Consider the following 13,519-nt stretch of genomic DNA (forward strand, 5'->3'; position numbering starts at 1 on the left):
AATATGCACACTTCTTGTATCCAGTATTTTTCCTTTAAATTACTGAAAACTCATATTTCCTTTTTTAAACAATTGCAGTTTAACATTGCAAGAACCAATATTTTAATAGTTTAACTATCAACATTGCACAAAAAAAGTGCAAGTGCACATAATCAATGCATGCAGAGCGTTTAAACTTCTTTTGTTTATAACAGTTTAACTTTCATAAATTGTTAAATTTCAAGTATTTACAACATATAATCTTCTCCTAATTACTAAAATTGCACTACATGTTTTCTTTTTTTATATTTTAAAGATACATAGGCTAAATTGCCTTTCAGTTGTAAACAACATCGAGACACGACAGTTGGAGTTCGCCCCCTAGTGGCAGTTGTAATGAAATTTCGGTTTCCCGGACAGGGATTAGCTTAAGCCAGGGCTAGACTTTAGTTTAATTAGGAAATAAAACTAGTTTAACAAACATGCCTTACTAAAAACATTACTTGTGTGCATTTTACAAAGGGCACTGATGTATTTTAAGATATGTTAGGGCAAGTTGTTTTCAGTTTGGACAGCTCTTACATTTATTTTAGGACTAGTCTAATACCTGTCTGGGAAACCGCCCTATACTTTCTTACAATAAAGTCAATTTATTTTAAGTGCATCCAGAAAATTTGATTAAATTATTATACCTTAAAGAACACATAGGTGACAATGTCTGGCATTTCAGGCATTGATTTCAGTGTTTGGCCTTTCTTAGTCAGTTTAAAGAGCACCAATGGTCCGATTCACGATTTTAGATTTCCTTTGGTGTGTAAGTGTTTATTAGTACATGTTAACGATATGCAAAAGGTACAAACCCCAAAGTAAACGATGACGCGAGTTATTGTCTCCAACGTAAATCTCTTTTCTTGGACTACAACAAACACACAGATTGTAGGTAAAATTTTACTTCCTGGGATTGGTGATGTAGACAAGACCGACATTATCATAATTTCTCCCGCATTGCATTGTGAGCGAATCTTTCAAACATGATAAGGAGCGTAACCTTTCCGTCTGACGTCAGAGGTTTTCAGATAAATCACAACGTAAAGATTAGCTGGCCAATCAGGGACACAGAGCTTTTCAAATCCGTGCGTTTCAGGAAGAGAGTGAAATCTGGAGCTACAAAAATTTACTGTATGTGGAAAATAATGTGTTTTTAACCATAACCCACGCAAACACATTGTATTATACCAAATACACAAAATAACGTTGTTATTTAGCAATGAAATAGGTAATAAAAAACAAGGTTATATTTTCACAGAATGTTCTTTACATTATGTAGGATACTTTCAGAAAGCATTAAATCACAAAAAAAATGACTTTAGCTGGGTTTTCACAAACAAGGTCACATTTAAGATATTTTGATTGATAATGATCATTTACAAAAATTGTCTTCCCTTCCCATCAGCCATTCAATGTCACACCTTAACTTTGAGTGTTTAAAATGAGAAATGTCAATACAAGGACAAGACTGCATTCTTAAATGAAGCTTCAAGTTTATTTGTGTATGCAAGCTTAAAAAAGAAATCCACAGATGTATCCTACAGTTACAAATGCTCTTGTGCTTTTCCCTCTCTTAGTAACCAAGTCATCTCTTGATAATAAATGTCAGTGAAACCAGCTCCCACCCCAGTGATACAAAGCATGGCATCAAGGGAGAGAGAGAGAGAGAGAGAGAGAGAGAGAGAGAGAGAGCAACAGACATGCAAAAACATACACATGCAGATCAAAATTTTAACTGAGTTAAACACTGACTGCTCAATGAAGGATTTTTGAAAGCTTACTAGTTGTGACTTTAAACTAGAAGATGGACCCAGCACTTATGTTTTTAAGGGCTCAGAAAGCTTCACCTTGAAGGAAAGCAGAGAGGCTTAACAGGTAAGTGAATCTTTCATTCTGTCTTATATATGGCACAGCTCAAGAAAGAGTTGTGCCATAAATATACTGTAAGCCATCTAATGCAAATACCCATATCCTCTAGATGTACGAAGTGTATATTTCTTCTGACCTGTGTGTCTTGGCACTGGTTGTGTCAAATATACTTTATGGGGCCGTTTCCAGGACAGGGTTTAGATTAATTCAGGAATAAGCTTTAGTAATATTAGGACATTTAAGTAGTTTTAACAAACAAACCATACAAAAAATAGTATTGGTGTGTATCTTAAGACAAAACAACGGCACTGATATATCCTTAGTTTTAGTTTTACCTTGGTTCTCCCTTTTTAGTTTTTATTGTCGTTATACAACTGTTCAACAAAATATTTGGCTCTCACATTAAAGTGCACAAATATACAAAAATGTACATTTAGCAAAATGTAAATAATACGGAGAATGTAAACATTGCAAATGTAAACGTCGAGTGGACAGTGCAAATGTAACCAATTATACATACAAAATGTGCAGAATAAGGATGCAAATGTAGTGCAATATCATGTCAGTACAAGGTGTTTTTTAAATAAGGGCACCTCAAACATACACATATTTTTACAAATGTAAATAGCATGTATAAACTAGAAATTTGAAAATTATACTAAAAAACTATAATAAATGCAACCGTGGACAACAAAACTTTCTTGAAATATATACATCTCAAATAAATAAGTGTTCCATTGATGTATGGTTTGTTAGGACAGGACAATATTTGTCCGTGATACAACAATTTGAATATCTGGAATATGAGGGTGCAAATAATCTAAACATTGAGAAAATCCATAGGTGTCATTTACACTGGGAACGCTGGGGACATGTCCCCATCACTTTTTGAAATGGCTAATTTTGTCCCCACCACTTTTTGAAAGCATTGGTGGTTAAAATGTTCTGAAAAATCAAGCGAACCAAGAAATGTTATAGGTTTATTTGCACAAAATAAAACATGCAATGTAGTTTAAAAAAATGTACAGAGTCCAAAAACAGTAACTTAAACAAAACAAACTATTAGTGATTCTAAAATGACCCAAAAACATGCATGCGCGGATCAGTAACTTGAACAAATTCTTGACACAGTTTCTTCTTGCCCAAGTTATACATTCTCTCTCTGTGAATATGACAAACAGCAACACTGTTGAGTCGAGTTGGTGACGCCGTTATTCAATATTTTTGCTGTCCTGCTGTCATGTTTTTTCATTTGATTTTTTGTCCCCACCACTTTTCAACACAAACTGACGCCCCTCAGAAAATCGCCTTTAAAGTTGAATAAATGAAGTCCTTAGCAACTGCGTCCACTCACAAAAATAAAGTTTTGATATAATTATTGTAGGAAATGTACAAAATATCTTAATGGAACATGATCTTTATATAATATCCTAATGATTTTTGGCATAAAATAAAAAAATTGATTATTTTGACCCATTCAATGTATTGCTGGCTACAAGAAGACTTTTTTTGGTTCAGGGTCATAAATGTTTTAAATCAAGCGTTCAGTCCTATTACTTTAATACTATAGAGAGCTATTGCTAGGCAGCTTCTCCTGTGAGTGATGGTTGCTCTGACTCTGGCCACTCGAGGGTTAATTTGACACTAATGAGAAAACAGACAGCAGTCACTGCTAATAAACCTTTTATTGGAACATAATTTTGTATGTCCAAGGCTTTACTATGCAATTATACTCACATTTGTCTGTGGTTTGTTCTCGTATATGCAAATTTTGTGATGTAAATCGAAGTATGTACATAAACTAATTCACACCCGTTTAATCAAAATACATCTGGGCCCTGTATGTCTGTTCGTCTCCTGGCGCTTTTCCAATGCATTGACTAGACTCAGCACACTTCTACTGCAGTTTAGTACTGCTTTAAATCAGGTGGGATAATAGATTTATTGTTTTAGTTGAACATTTACAGACACATTCTAGTTTCTGCAGAATGTGTCTGTAAGGTTTCAACTCAAAATACACCACAGATCTTTCATTATATGATGTTAAACATGGCCATTTGTGGCTGCAATCAAAAATGCACTTTTTTGTGTGTTTCTTTAAATGCAAAGAAAGCTTATGTTCCCCTTTGTTCGCTCACATATGTGCTTTGGACTATATCAAAACATGTGTCAGGGCTCCAGACTGCCCCCAAATGGTGGCATTTTGCCCCTAAAATTTGAGAGTGTGCCACTGAATTTTACATCCAGTCGCACATGTGCAACCAGTAAATTTGACCTTTTTTTTTCCAAAAGTGCACAATAAAATGTGTCACTGAATTTGAAAAAACACATTGTACTTTCTGCATCTATCATTAAAGTATTTATTAGTAATACAGTGGAAATTAGTAGAAATGTGAATATTTGGTTAGCATGTTGATTTACGGTGTGTGCCCCTACATTTTCTGGTTGTGCCCCTAAAATTTTCAGTTGGGGGCCACTGTGCTCCAAGTGAAAAAAGTTAGTCTGGAGCCCTGTGTGTCTCTACCAGAAAATAGAAAATTGAACTAGGTGCTCATAAGGCTGTGAGCGGGGAGCGGTTATGGTTGGGGCGTAATCATTGTGACATCACATTGTTTTGTGTGACTGTTGCGGTTTAAAGGAGATTACACAAAGAAGAATAGATGGATTTGTATAACTAACAGGATGTTTCTGCACACACACACACACACACACACACACACACACACACTGTGACTCATTTTCTGCTAGAAACACATTTAAAAGTGCATTTTTTAGGTTAGGGGGCTTTAAACAGGCTTTATCATTATATTCTATTAATCATTTACACGTATCAGGTAGTAAATCATATGCTTATGAAATATTAAATCATAGATTACATGTTTGACCGGTGTATTTTTATTTAAGAAAAACACAAAGGCAAACTTTAACAAATGTGCAAATGTATGTAGTGCAATATACATAATATATACATAAGGAATATATGAATACAACAACTTAAAAGTGTAGGCTAAGCAAACTTTAAACAATGTGCAAATATGTATATAGTATAAAACACAAATTTGTTTGCAAATTTGCATTAACCTGTAATCAAATATGATAAAGCTTATTTGGCGTACTGTCCGAGGGGAGGGCCCCGAGCTCAGAATTTTTGCCCGAAGCTACAGTGCTTTCCTTCTCTTTAACTGGGATAGAAACCAGCTAAGAGTGAGGTGATGGGGTGGATGAGGGATGTGGCAAAATATGTCACAGGCAGAATTACTTAAAAATTAAAAAGTATGTTAGAGGCAGTTTTCTATTCTGGCATAGAGTTATGTTCTCGCTGGCCACTTATTGCCTGCACAAGCTTCTCCATGACACCGAGGAAGGCTTGATTGGATGCAGCCATTTGTGCATTTTCCTCCTTCCTTAAGGCTGCTTCCTGCTCCCTCATTTGCCGGGCCTCATCGATTTCCATCTGGAAATGACGCTCTCTTTGCGCCCGGTTCAGGTCTTGCTGTTGACCATCAGTCGCCTGCATTTCTTTGAAAACATCAAGGTGATCCTGGTGGTGCAGGGTCCATTTCGTCTGCTCTCGCTGGCCACTCATCACCTGTACAAGCTTATCCATGATGTTGAGGAAGGCTTGATTGAACACAGCCATTTGTGCACTCTCTTCCCTCCTTAAAGCAGCTTCCTGCTCGCGCATCTCCCGGGCCTCATCGATCATCATCTGGAAATGTCGCTCTCTCAGCTCCAGCAATTGAGTATCAGCCAACTGCATCTCTCTTAAAACAGCAAAATGCTTCTGATGCAGGCTCCGTTTCCGTTTCTTGACTGGACCAAAAGGAAACGCAGTTAGAAATGTGAGGGATGTTTTGACAACCTAAAGGTTTTAAAGTTTTGTTTTAGGGGTGCACCGATATATCAGCCGATGATGCTTGATATGCTTCTCAATGAATTACGGTGAAATGCCGCTACATTTAAAAGCCAGAGGGCGCTCTCGCGCAGAAACTCAATATACATATAATAAAAATATGTGTAATGATTATGTTTGACGAGTGTTGCTATTTCAAATGCATGTTATAAACGACTAAAACTAACAGTGATTTCAGAATGATAAGGACTTACTGATCAAAAGCCGTAGTACATGTAATAGCTGTGTATAATATCGGCTGTGCGATTCAGAACAGTAATCGGCAACGCATTACTAGTGTATATCGGCATTAATCGGTGCACCCATATTTTGAGTACAATACAACCAACATGATAACATAATAACCATTAGTTGCATGTGTGATGTAATTACAAAGTTACAGTAGCTAGCAATTACACATTGTAAGCAACAGGAATTCATGACATCCTATATTATGATAAATACATTATGATATTATGGTATACTATAAAGCAGTAGGTAGGCTTATTCTAGATTAGAAGATGATGATGATGATTTGTAACCGTGACAAATATTTCATACCAGTGCTCGAATGTCTCCGTTTAATGCTTGTCCTAGGAGGTGTTGGCGTTCCTGCTGGTGACGGCGTTGCTAGCACGAGTTGGGAAGTAATGGCGTCACTGCACGGAGAAAGTGCTAAAGAATCAACTGTAAGAGATGAATCTGAAACAAAAAGTTTGTACAATTAGTTTAAATTGTTATGCTCAAATTACAACACAAAACAAACTAGTAACAACATCTCCAGAACATCACTGAATATTATACACCGCGTTCCAAATTATTATGCACATGCTATTTTTGTTTATTTTTCCAATACAGTCAGTAAGTTTACAAATTTTATTTTACCCTCAACACTTATATAACAGTGTGGATGTTATTCTATTTAAATGAAATAAAAATGTCAAAAGATACTTTAATACTTTGAAAAAAATGCAAAAATAAGCTGTTCCTTTTATAATGATATAATGGACTATAATGATCCAAAAACAGATATCTGTGAAATGTGCTGCATGGACACAAAACAACATTGTCCAAAAAACACAAGTTACATAATAATATATGAGCATATATTTGACATGACTCTAACTCTCCCATTCATTAAACTTGTAAGTATACAAGTCTATGTTTTGTCTTTATTTCACTTAAAGACGCTAGTATTGCATCCCTAAGTTGATGTTTTGAATTATAGTGCTGTCCACCTCACAGAGCTTTCATATAATGATGCTCTTAGATAGGACTAAAGTCAGAGGATGATGGGAGGTCACACCTTGATTTATTTCCTATTTTATGCCCATATGAATTAAAATAGTGGGGGTTTTGTAGCATGGGATGGTGTATTATCCTCCAAAAAGTACATTTGTTTCAGAAGACATGATTCCCTTTATATCCCATAGTGAAAAAACATCTTTTTAGGAACTCTATTTATCTTCTAAATGTCCTTTTGACCCCCTCAGGGACCATCAAGAAACCATGTTTGAATATAGTGGCTATTCACCAACAATCCAGAATGACATTCATCTACATTATTCAGTGTATTATGGGATGTCAGTGAATAAAACCGTTTGAAAATAGTCGTCTTGTATTCTGCGCTCCCAGCAAATGTTTCATTTTTGCACGTTTTGGTTTGTGAGAGGGGTAGAAATACAGCTTTATGCACTAAACTAAAGGATCCTGTATTAAAGGGGTTCTTGGGATTTAAGAGACACCGGCAGGTTTAAATACATGCTGCATTTTTCTTATATTTATCTAAAATAATAATAATAATAATACGCCTTTATATAGTCAAATCTTTCTGTACTGTGATGTGAATCACTCACAAATCTTATAATAGTTTGATAATTTCTGTTTAGACCCACAAAATATAAATTGTTATAGGATGTAATTTGCTTTCTTAAGATAATGCACACTTTTTTTGTTTAGAAAGAGATTTTTCATACCCATATTGTAGGAGAACTACAACTTGCTTAATAATTTGGAAAAGCATATTTTTCAAAGTATTAAAGTATCTTTTGACATTTTCATTTAATTTTAATAGAACAACATTGACACTCTCATGTAGTGTTGATGGTAAAACTAAATTTGTAAACTTACTGACTTAGGAAAAATAAACTTAGGAAAAATAAACAAAAATGGCATGTGCATAATAATTTGGAATGCGGTGTATAAACAGTAGCACAATAGCTGTTAGCATCCTCAGCCATTATGTCAGGTATTTTTGCCATACACTTTTGTTAGGTTCTGATCTCATTTCATACCTGTGCTGACATGCTCCAGTTTAATGTTTGTCTTGGGGGTTGTTGGTGTTTGCGGTCGTGCTGGTGGGGACCCTGCGATGGCAAATTAAACAGGCATAAATGTTAGACGTATCTTTACAGTAGACTGTCAATAAAGTCAAGCTTTTAATCGTAATATAGAGTTAACACAACACAACGTACCGTCCTCCTTTTTCACCGTGTTCTCCAAAACCACCGTGAAAGAGTCCATGTCCATGGCACCCTCCCTCTCATCGCTCCTCGGTCTATCTCCGTAGATAGCGTCCATTTGGTCGAACCACTTCCACGTTTTTTTGTTAGAAGCACTCCGGCTGTTGTGGTCCTTTATGGTTCTGTAGTGGCATCTTAGTTTTTTTAACTTTTCCCTACACTGATTGTGTGTACGGTGGTAGCCATGTGCAACCAAGAGCTGAGCGACTTCCTTAAAAACTCTTTCATTCCGCGTCGCCCCAGTTAGCTCTCGCTGGATCCGCTCCTTGGTCAAGAACGAGAGGAACGTCTGTATCTCGTCTACCGACCACCACGATACAGCCATTTAAAATCCGTCCCACCAAACGATTCTGCGACTGCTAAATATTTTTGTATTTGAATCTTGCGGGTGTGTGGTGTCGCAAATCCAATGACGCTTGTAGTGACAATTCTTCTTGACCAATCAGTGATCTGCAGTGTTTTACACGTCACATTCTAGTATCGATACGGTAAGCACATTCGGGCCGTTTCTCAATTCTTGCGAATGGCAAGCATATTACAACAATTTACGATTAACTAAGAATAATAGTCAACTTTATAATTGTTAATTAGCTGAAATAAGACAGTCTTGATGACGTATGCAGCATTTAAATGCGACCTACGGATTGAAAAACGGCATCGATGGGTTGTGACTAGAAGGGATACAGCCACGGTCAAAATCCCGTGAAATCTCGCCGGATATGCGTTGTTTACATCCCCAAAACCTAAAGGGGCGTGCTTACCAAAGCGTTTAAACGCGCCCTAAGGGGGCGTGCACACCAAAGCAGTTATAAGTGCCAGAAAACGCCAGGTGGATGGGCACTGACAATAGGTGCTTGCCAGATTTTTTTAGCTGAATGCTTTGGTTGCTATGATATGGCGCTTTTCCATTGCATAGTACCCCATGGGTCAGGTTGTGTCAGCTCACTTCACTTTGGCTTGGTTAGCTTTTCCATCGGGTTTAGTATCACTTCAGAGTGGGAGGGATAATAGGCTTGTCGTTATATTTGCGCTGCCTAGCGTCATTGGAATGCTAGAGACAGTGCGCATTTATTCTAATTTGAAAACCACACCCACCGGGGGGAAACAAATTCAACCGTCTGCTGTGTGACAGGGTGTACAGCTAACAAGCTAAAAAAACTGAAATAAGTTTTTATAAGCTACCGAGCCAAAAAATCCTGCCTTTAAGGAGACAAAAGTGGATCGGCGATTACTTTTCCCTTCACTGGGCGTAGTTCTAATAATAGTAGTACTATGACAAGTTACCTATATCCACTTTTGTCTCTTTAAACGCTCATTTTTTGGGTTCGACGACAGCTTCTTTTTTTGCTTGTTAACTGTACACCCTGTCACACAGCAGCTTTTAGGCATTATTCTGTTTTTTGTTATAAGCCATACCAAAATAATCAGGACAGAAGTGGTCGAAAGTGGACAAAAGAGATGGATTTAAATACCAAGTGTAAACAGAATGTGTCTCTCTCATCCACTTCAATCCGATCGCAAAAACACATCAAAATACCAAGTGTAAACAGCCCCATACTTCTGCTTTGTTTATCAGTCGATGCACCAGTTGGTTGTGGTGATATTTGTACCACCCCTCCTCCACTGTGATTGGGCGGCAGACTGGGAAGTGACATTGACGAACTGAGCGTTTCACCCACAGTTGAATTTTTTTCAACTCTCGGCGCTGAATGCGGAAAAACGCAGAGTGCTGGAACGAACAAAACCTGCCAGCTGCTGACGTTTTTGAAAAGCGCCGCACTTCCATTGGAAAAAATTGAAAACATACGCCGGCCGTCTGCGTTAACGCTTTGGTGTGCACCCTACCTAATCCTAAACCCAACATCTTACAAGATTTGTCCGTAGCTGTATCCCCTCTAGCCAGAACTCATTTTAGCATTATCGTACCAATGTTGCCAACGTAGCAATTTAAAATCTAAAGCAATCTAAAAATAGCAACTTATCAGCCAGCTCTAGCAACTTTTTTTTTAAAAAGCACCTAGCAACCAATTGATAATTTTTTTTATTATTTGGCAACTTTAAAAAAAGATTTATATAATAAAAAACATGTTTTCATTTAAATTTTAAATATATTTTTTTAATGGTCTGACTAGTTGCTAAACTGAACTCTTGAACAAATACCTCGTTGAAAATAACAAATGTTTTGGTTTCCTAGGTAATCTACGTGTTGTTTATTTTGCTTGTTATATAAATAAACTACTATAAAAGGACTTTGTTGTTATTTATTCTTAACGGAGTTTCCCGGAGGTTAAGTGTTGACCACGAAAGCCGCTTGTTTATTTTGTTACTGCCGAAACCGTCTATACAAGTTGTCTGCCTGCAGCATTGTGAGTGAGACAGCAGTAGTGACGGTTCACCTCAATGACCAGCCACAGCAATAGCATGTTTTGGTAACACATTCAAATACGGTTCCATTTGTAAACATTAATAATGAACAAATCTTCTACAGCATTTTGTAATGGTTGCTGCACTTTTTGCTGGTACATCTATCCTATCTATAAGAGGGGGGAGTACTTTGGGTTTTGGGCTAATATTCTGTGATCGGAGCCTTTCCCTTTGGACAGTAAATATGAGATAAATATGTTTTATTATCTATATTACATGTTAATGCAAACTCGGGAAGTAATATTGTCATCACGCACACGTCATTTAGCAATGTCACAATGTCATTTAACAACTTTTAGCAACAAAACAACCTTCCTTTAGCAACTTCCCCTAAGAAAAAGTTGGCAACACTGATCGGATTCATGAGTGGATGAGGGAGACATGTCCCGTTCACATCTGGTGTTTTAATCTATCTATTTTGTAGACTTTCGACGGCTTCTGTCCTGATTACTTTTGAGGGGATAGTCTATGGTCTAATTTGAAAACTTCTCTGTTTCCTATTAATTTCAACAGTTCTTGACTTTTTAATTCCCTAAAACATTTTTTTTGTATATATTTCTTAGATGTTTTTATATAGGTCTTACTAATGATAAGCCCTGACTTTTGTAAAACACTTTGGTAAGCACTAGTAGTTTTTTTTAAATGGGCTAGACAAATAAAATAAAATTATATTGTATTGTATGGACGAGTCCCTCTTGCTTCCATTTAACGTGAGCGGGAGAAAGGACGGGTTTAAATTGACGTGTGCTCTTATATTATGTCAACGTTTTGTACGTGTATGTAAGGGCTTACTCTGATATTTTAGAGCAATTAATAAAATCATTTTGCTCACCTTTTACACGCTTGCAAAGTGAATCAAAAATGAAAGAGGCGGAGAGCAGCCGCTTTAATTTGATCACTGGTAAGACCAAGTCGAACACTATAAGGGATCCTCTTATAAAATAGCTTTGTAGTTAAAGAAAAGCTAAACAGTATCTTGTAAAGCTCTTACACTAAAACAGTATCTTTTATCCAGGTGAATTCAGAAGAGGACGACTTTGGAAGCTCCCACTAAAGGCAAGCCACATATCCTCTGTCTTTGCAACCATCACATCCTTCATCATGTCAGAGACTCGTCCCACTCCTGCACAAGCCGAGGTGCCCAACACTGCAGAGTCTCCAGAATTGGAATGCCCAGTCTGCTATCAGGAGTATGACCAGGACTCCAAACTCCCGCGCATGCTGGAATGCCTTCATGTCTTCTGCACAGAGTGTCTTCGCAAAATCCAGCTAACTCCTCTGCACCCTCCGGACCCCAACAGCACCCCCTCAATCTCGTGTCCCCTCTGCCGTCACTCCACCCCACTGCTAGGTGGCGATGCACACTCACTTCCCTGCAACTCACGGATTCTCTCCCAGCTCCCTCCAATAGCATTCCGTCTGCCTGTCTCAGTTTCTGCCCGGATGGCCACAGTGACCCAACGGGTAGTGCTGTCTGTTGGCGAGAGAGATACCCGCTTCATAATCTTGCCTACTGTTAGTTTAAGGGTGGAGCAGATGGGAGAGGGTACAGAAAGGGTACAGCCACCCGGATTGCTGCATCAAGAGATGGAAGCTCTTAGGAAACACAAGAAGACATTGATGTGTGTTCAGATGTTTGCTGTCATTTTCTGGATTATGTTTGTGTTGACTTGTGTTGTTGGGGTTGTTTTTGGGCCAAGCATCTTTCATAATTAGGAGATGAAGGAGCAGGAAAGTTTATCTTTTATAAATGCATAAATGTGTTTATTCTGCTGTTTTAGAATTAATGTTGTTAACTACGTCTGTGATAACTCTGTTAGGGACAACTTGGGACCATTGGGTACCATGCAAAAGTTTAGAAAAGTCATGAAATGTCTACAGTTATTTGTTTTAAATACAATTAAATTCATTTGTGTGGCCTAAAGGTGACCAAAAACTTTCTGGCTACTGTATGTGAATTTATTTTATTTATATGATTTCTCTTCTACTTATGTGAATATTTATCCATTTGTTTAGTAAATAAAGGTGATTATTCTCTCAAGATGTATGTGCCTTGTCAACAGTGGCCAAAACTAATGTATTTCAAAGTAATAGTCTAAAATACCCTGCCTTAGACCATGGTTCTTAACTCTGGCCCTCGAGATACACTTTTCTGCAGATTTTAGCACTAACCCTAATCAATGTCACATGCTTGCAATTTTCTGGTATTCCTGAAGACCTTAGCTGTTTCTCAATGTCAAGGATACTTTCCTGGGAGGAATGGTCCATACAAGTCACTTCCTGGCTCCTCTTTAGCATTCGGAGAACACGTAAATGGAACAGGCTAGCAAGTGCACGTCATTGCGTCATTACGTCAGTGAAAAGGTACGCATGCATAGGATTGTGGGTGATTTCAAAGCGCGAAGGCTACATATATGCATCCTTTCCTGTATTTGGGATATTTCTCAAATGAAGGACTCAGTCCTTTGTTGAAATTCCGAGGATCCTCGACATTGGAACAGTCCTTCGACGGATGTCGATGACGTAACATCCTCGAAATTCTGGGTTCTGAGGATCCTTCCTTGACATTGAGAAACACCTCTTGATTGCCTTGCTCAGGTGTGTTTGATCGGGGCTGGAGTTAAACTCTGCAGGAAAGTGGATCTAGAGGGTCAGAGTTGAGAACCATTTTCTATTGATCATGAAGACCTTGATTAGCTTGCTCAGGTGTGTTTGATCAGGGTTGGAGCTAAACTCTGTAGTGCTTGGCCCTCCAGGGTAAGATTTGAATAGCCCTGGTCTAAAG

At 37.7% G+C, this 13,519-nt stretch overlaps 2 protein-coding genes across 2 annotated transcripts; one reads left to right on the forward strand and one right to left on the reverse strand.

Annotated features, from left to right (window-relative positions):
* The first annotated feature begins 1,647 nt into the window (after nucleotides 1-1,647).
* Nucleotides 1,648-12,605, forward strand: LOC135750871 (E3 ubiquitin-protein ligase RNF186). The gene is made up of 2 exons (XM_065269898.2): nucleotides 1,648-1,902; nucleotides 11,750-12,605. The coding sequence occupies exon 2, from the start codon at nucleotides 11,836-11,838 to the stop codon at nucleotides 12,448-12,450; it is 615 nt and encodes a 204-aa protein (XP_065125970.1). The 5' UTR covers nucleotides 1,648-1,902; nucleotides 11,750-11,835; the 3' UTR covers nucleotides 12,451-12,605.
* LOC135730688 (uncharacterized) lies at nucleotides 2,719-9,307 on the reverse strand. Its single transcript, XM_065248577.2, has 4 exons — nucleotides 8,263-9,307; nucleotides 8,083-8,154; nucleotides 6,350-6,490; nucleotides 2,719-5,709 (listed from the first exon to the last, which is right to left on the reverse strand). The coding sequence occupies exons 1-4, from the start codon at nucleotides 8,633-8,635 to the stop codon at nucleotides 5,189-5,191; spliced, it is 1,107 nt and encodes a 368-aa protein (XP_065104649.1). The 5' UTR covers nucleotides 8,636-9,307; the 3' UTR covers nucleotides 2,719-5,188.
* Nucleotides 12,606-13,519: the final 914 nt, after the last annotated feature.

This window comes from Paramisgurnus dabryanus, chromosome 2, assembly GCF_030506205.2.
Source record: "Paramisgurnus dabryanus chromosome 2, PD_genome_1.1, whole genome shotgun sequence".
NCBI lineage: Eukaryota > Metazoa > Chordata > Actinopteri > Cypriniformes > Cobitidae > Paramisgurnus > Paramisgurnus dabryanus.

Excerpts from the sequence above, each read along its gene's own strand:
- LOC135730688 (XM_065248577.2), bottom strand. The coding sequence starts at position 8,635 with ATGGCTGTATCGTGGTGGTCGGTAGACGAGATACAGACGTTCCTCTCG. Across the intron at positions 8,155-8,262 it reads CACGGTGAAAAAGGAGGACG|GGTCCCCACCAGCACGACCG; the intron begins GTACGTTGTGTT and ends TTGCCATCGCAG. Across the intron at positions 6,491-8,082 it reads ACTGGAGCATGTCAGCACAG|ATTCATCTCTTACAGTTGAT; the intron begins GTATGAAATGAG and ends TTTTTGTTTCAG.
- LOC135750871 (XM_065269898.2), top strand. The coding sequence starts at position 11,836 with ATGTCAGAGACTCGTCCCACTCCTGCACAAGCCGAGGTGCCCAACACT.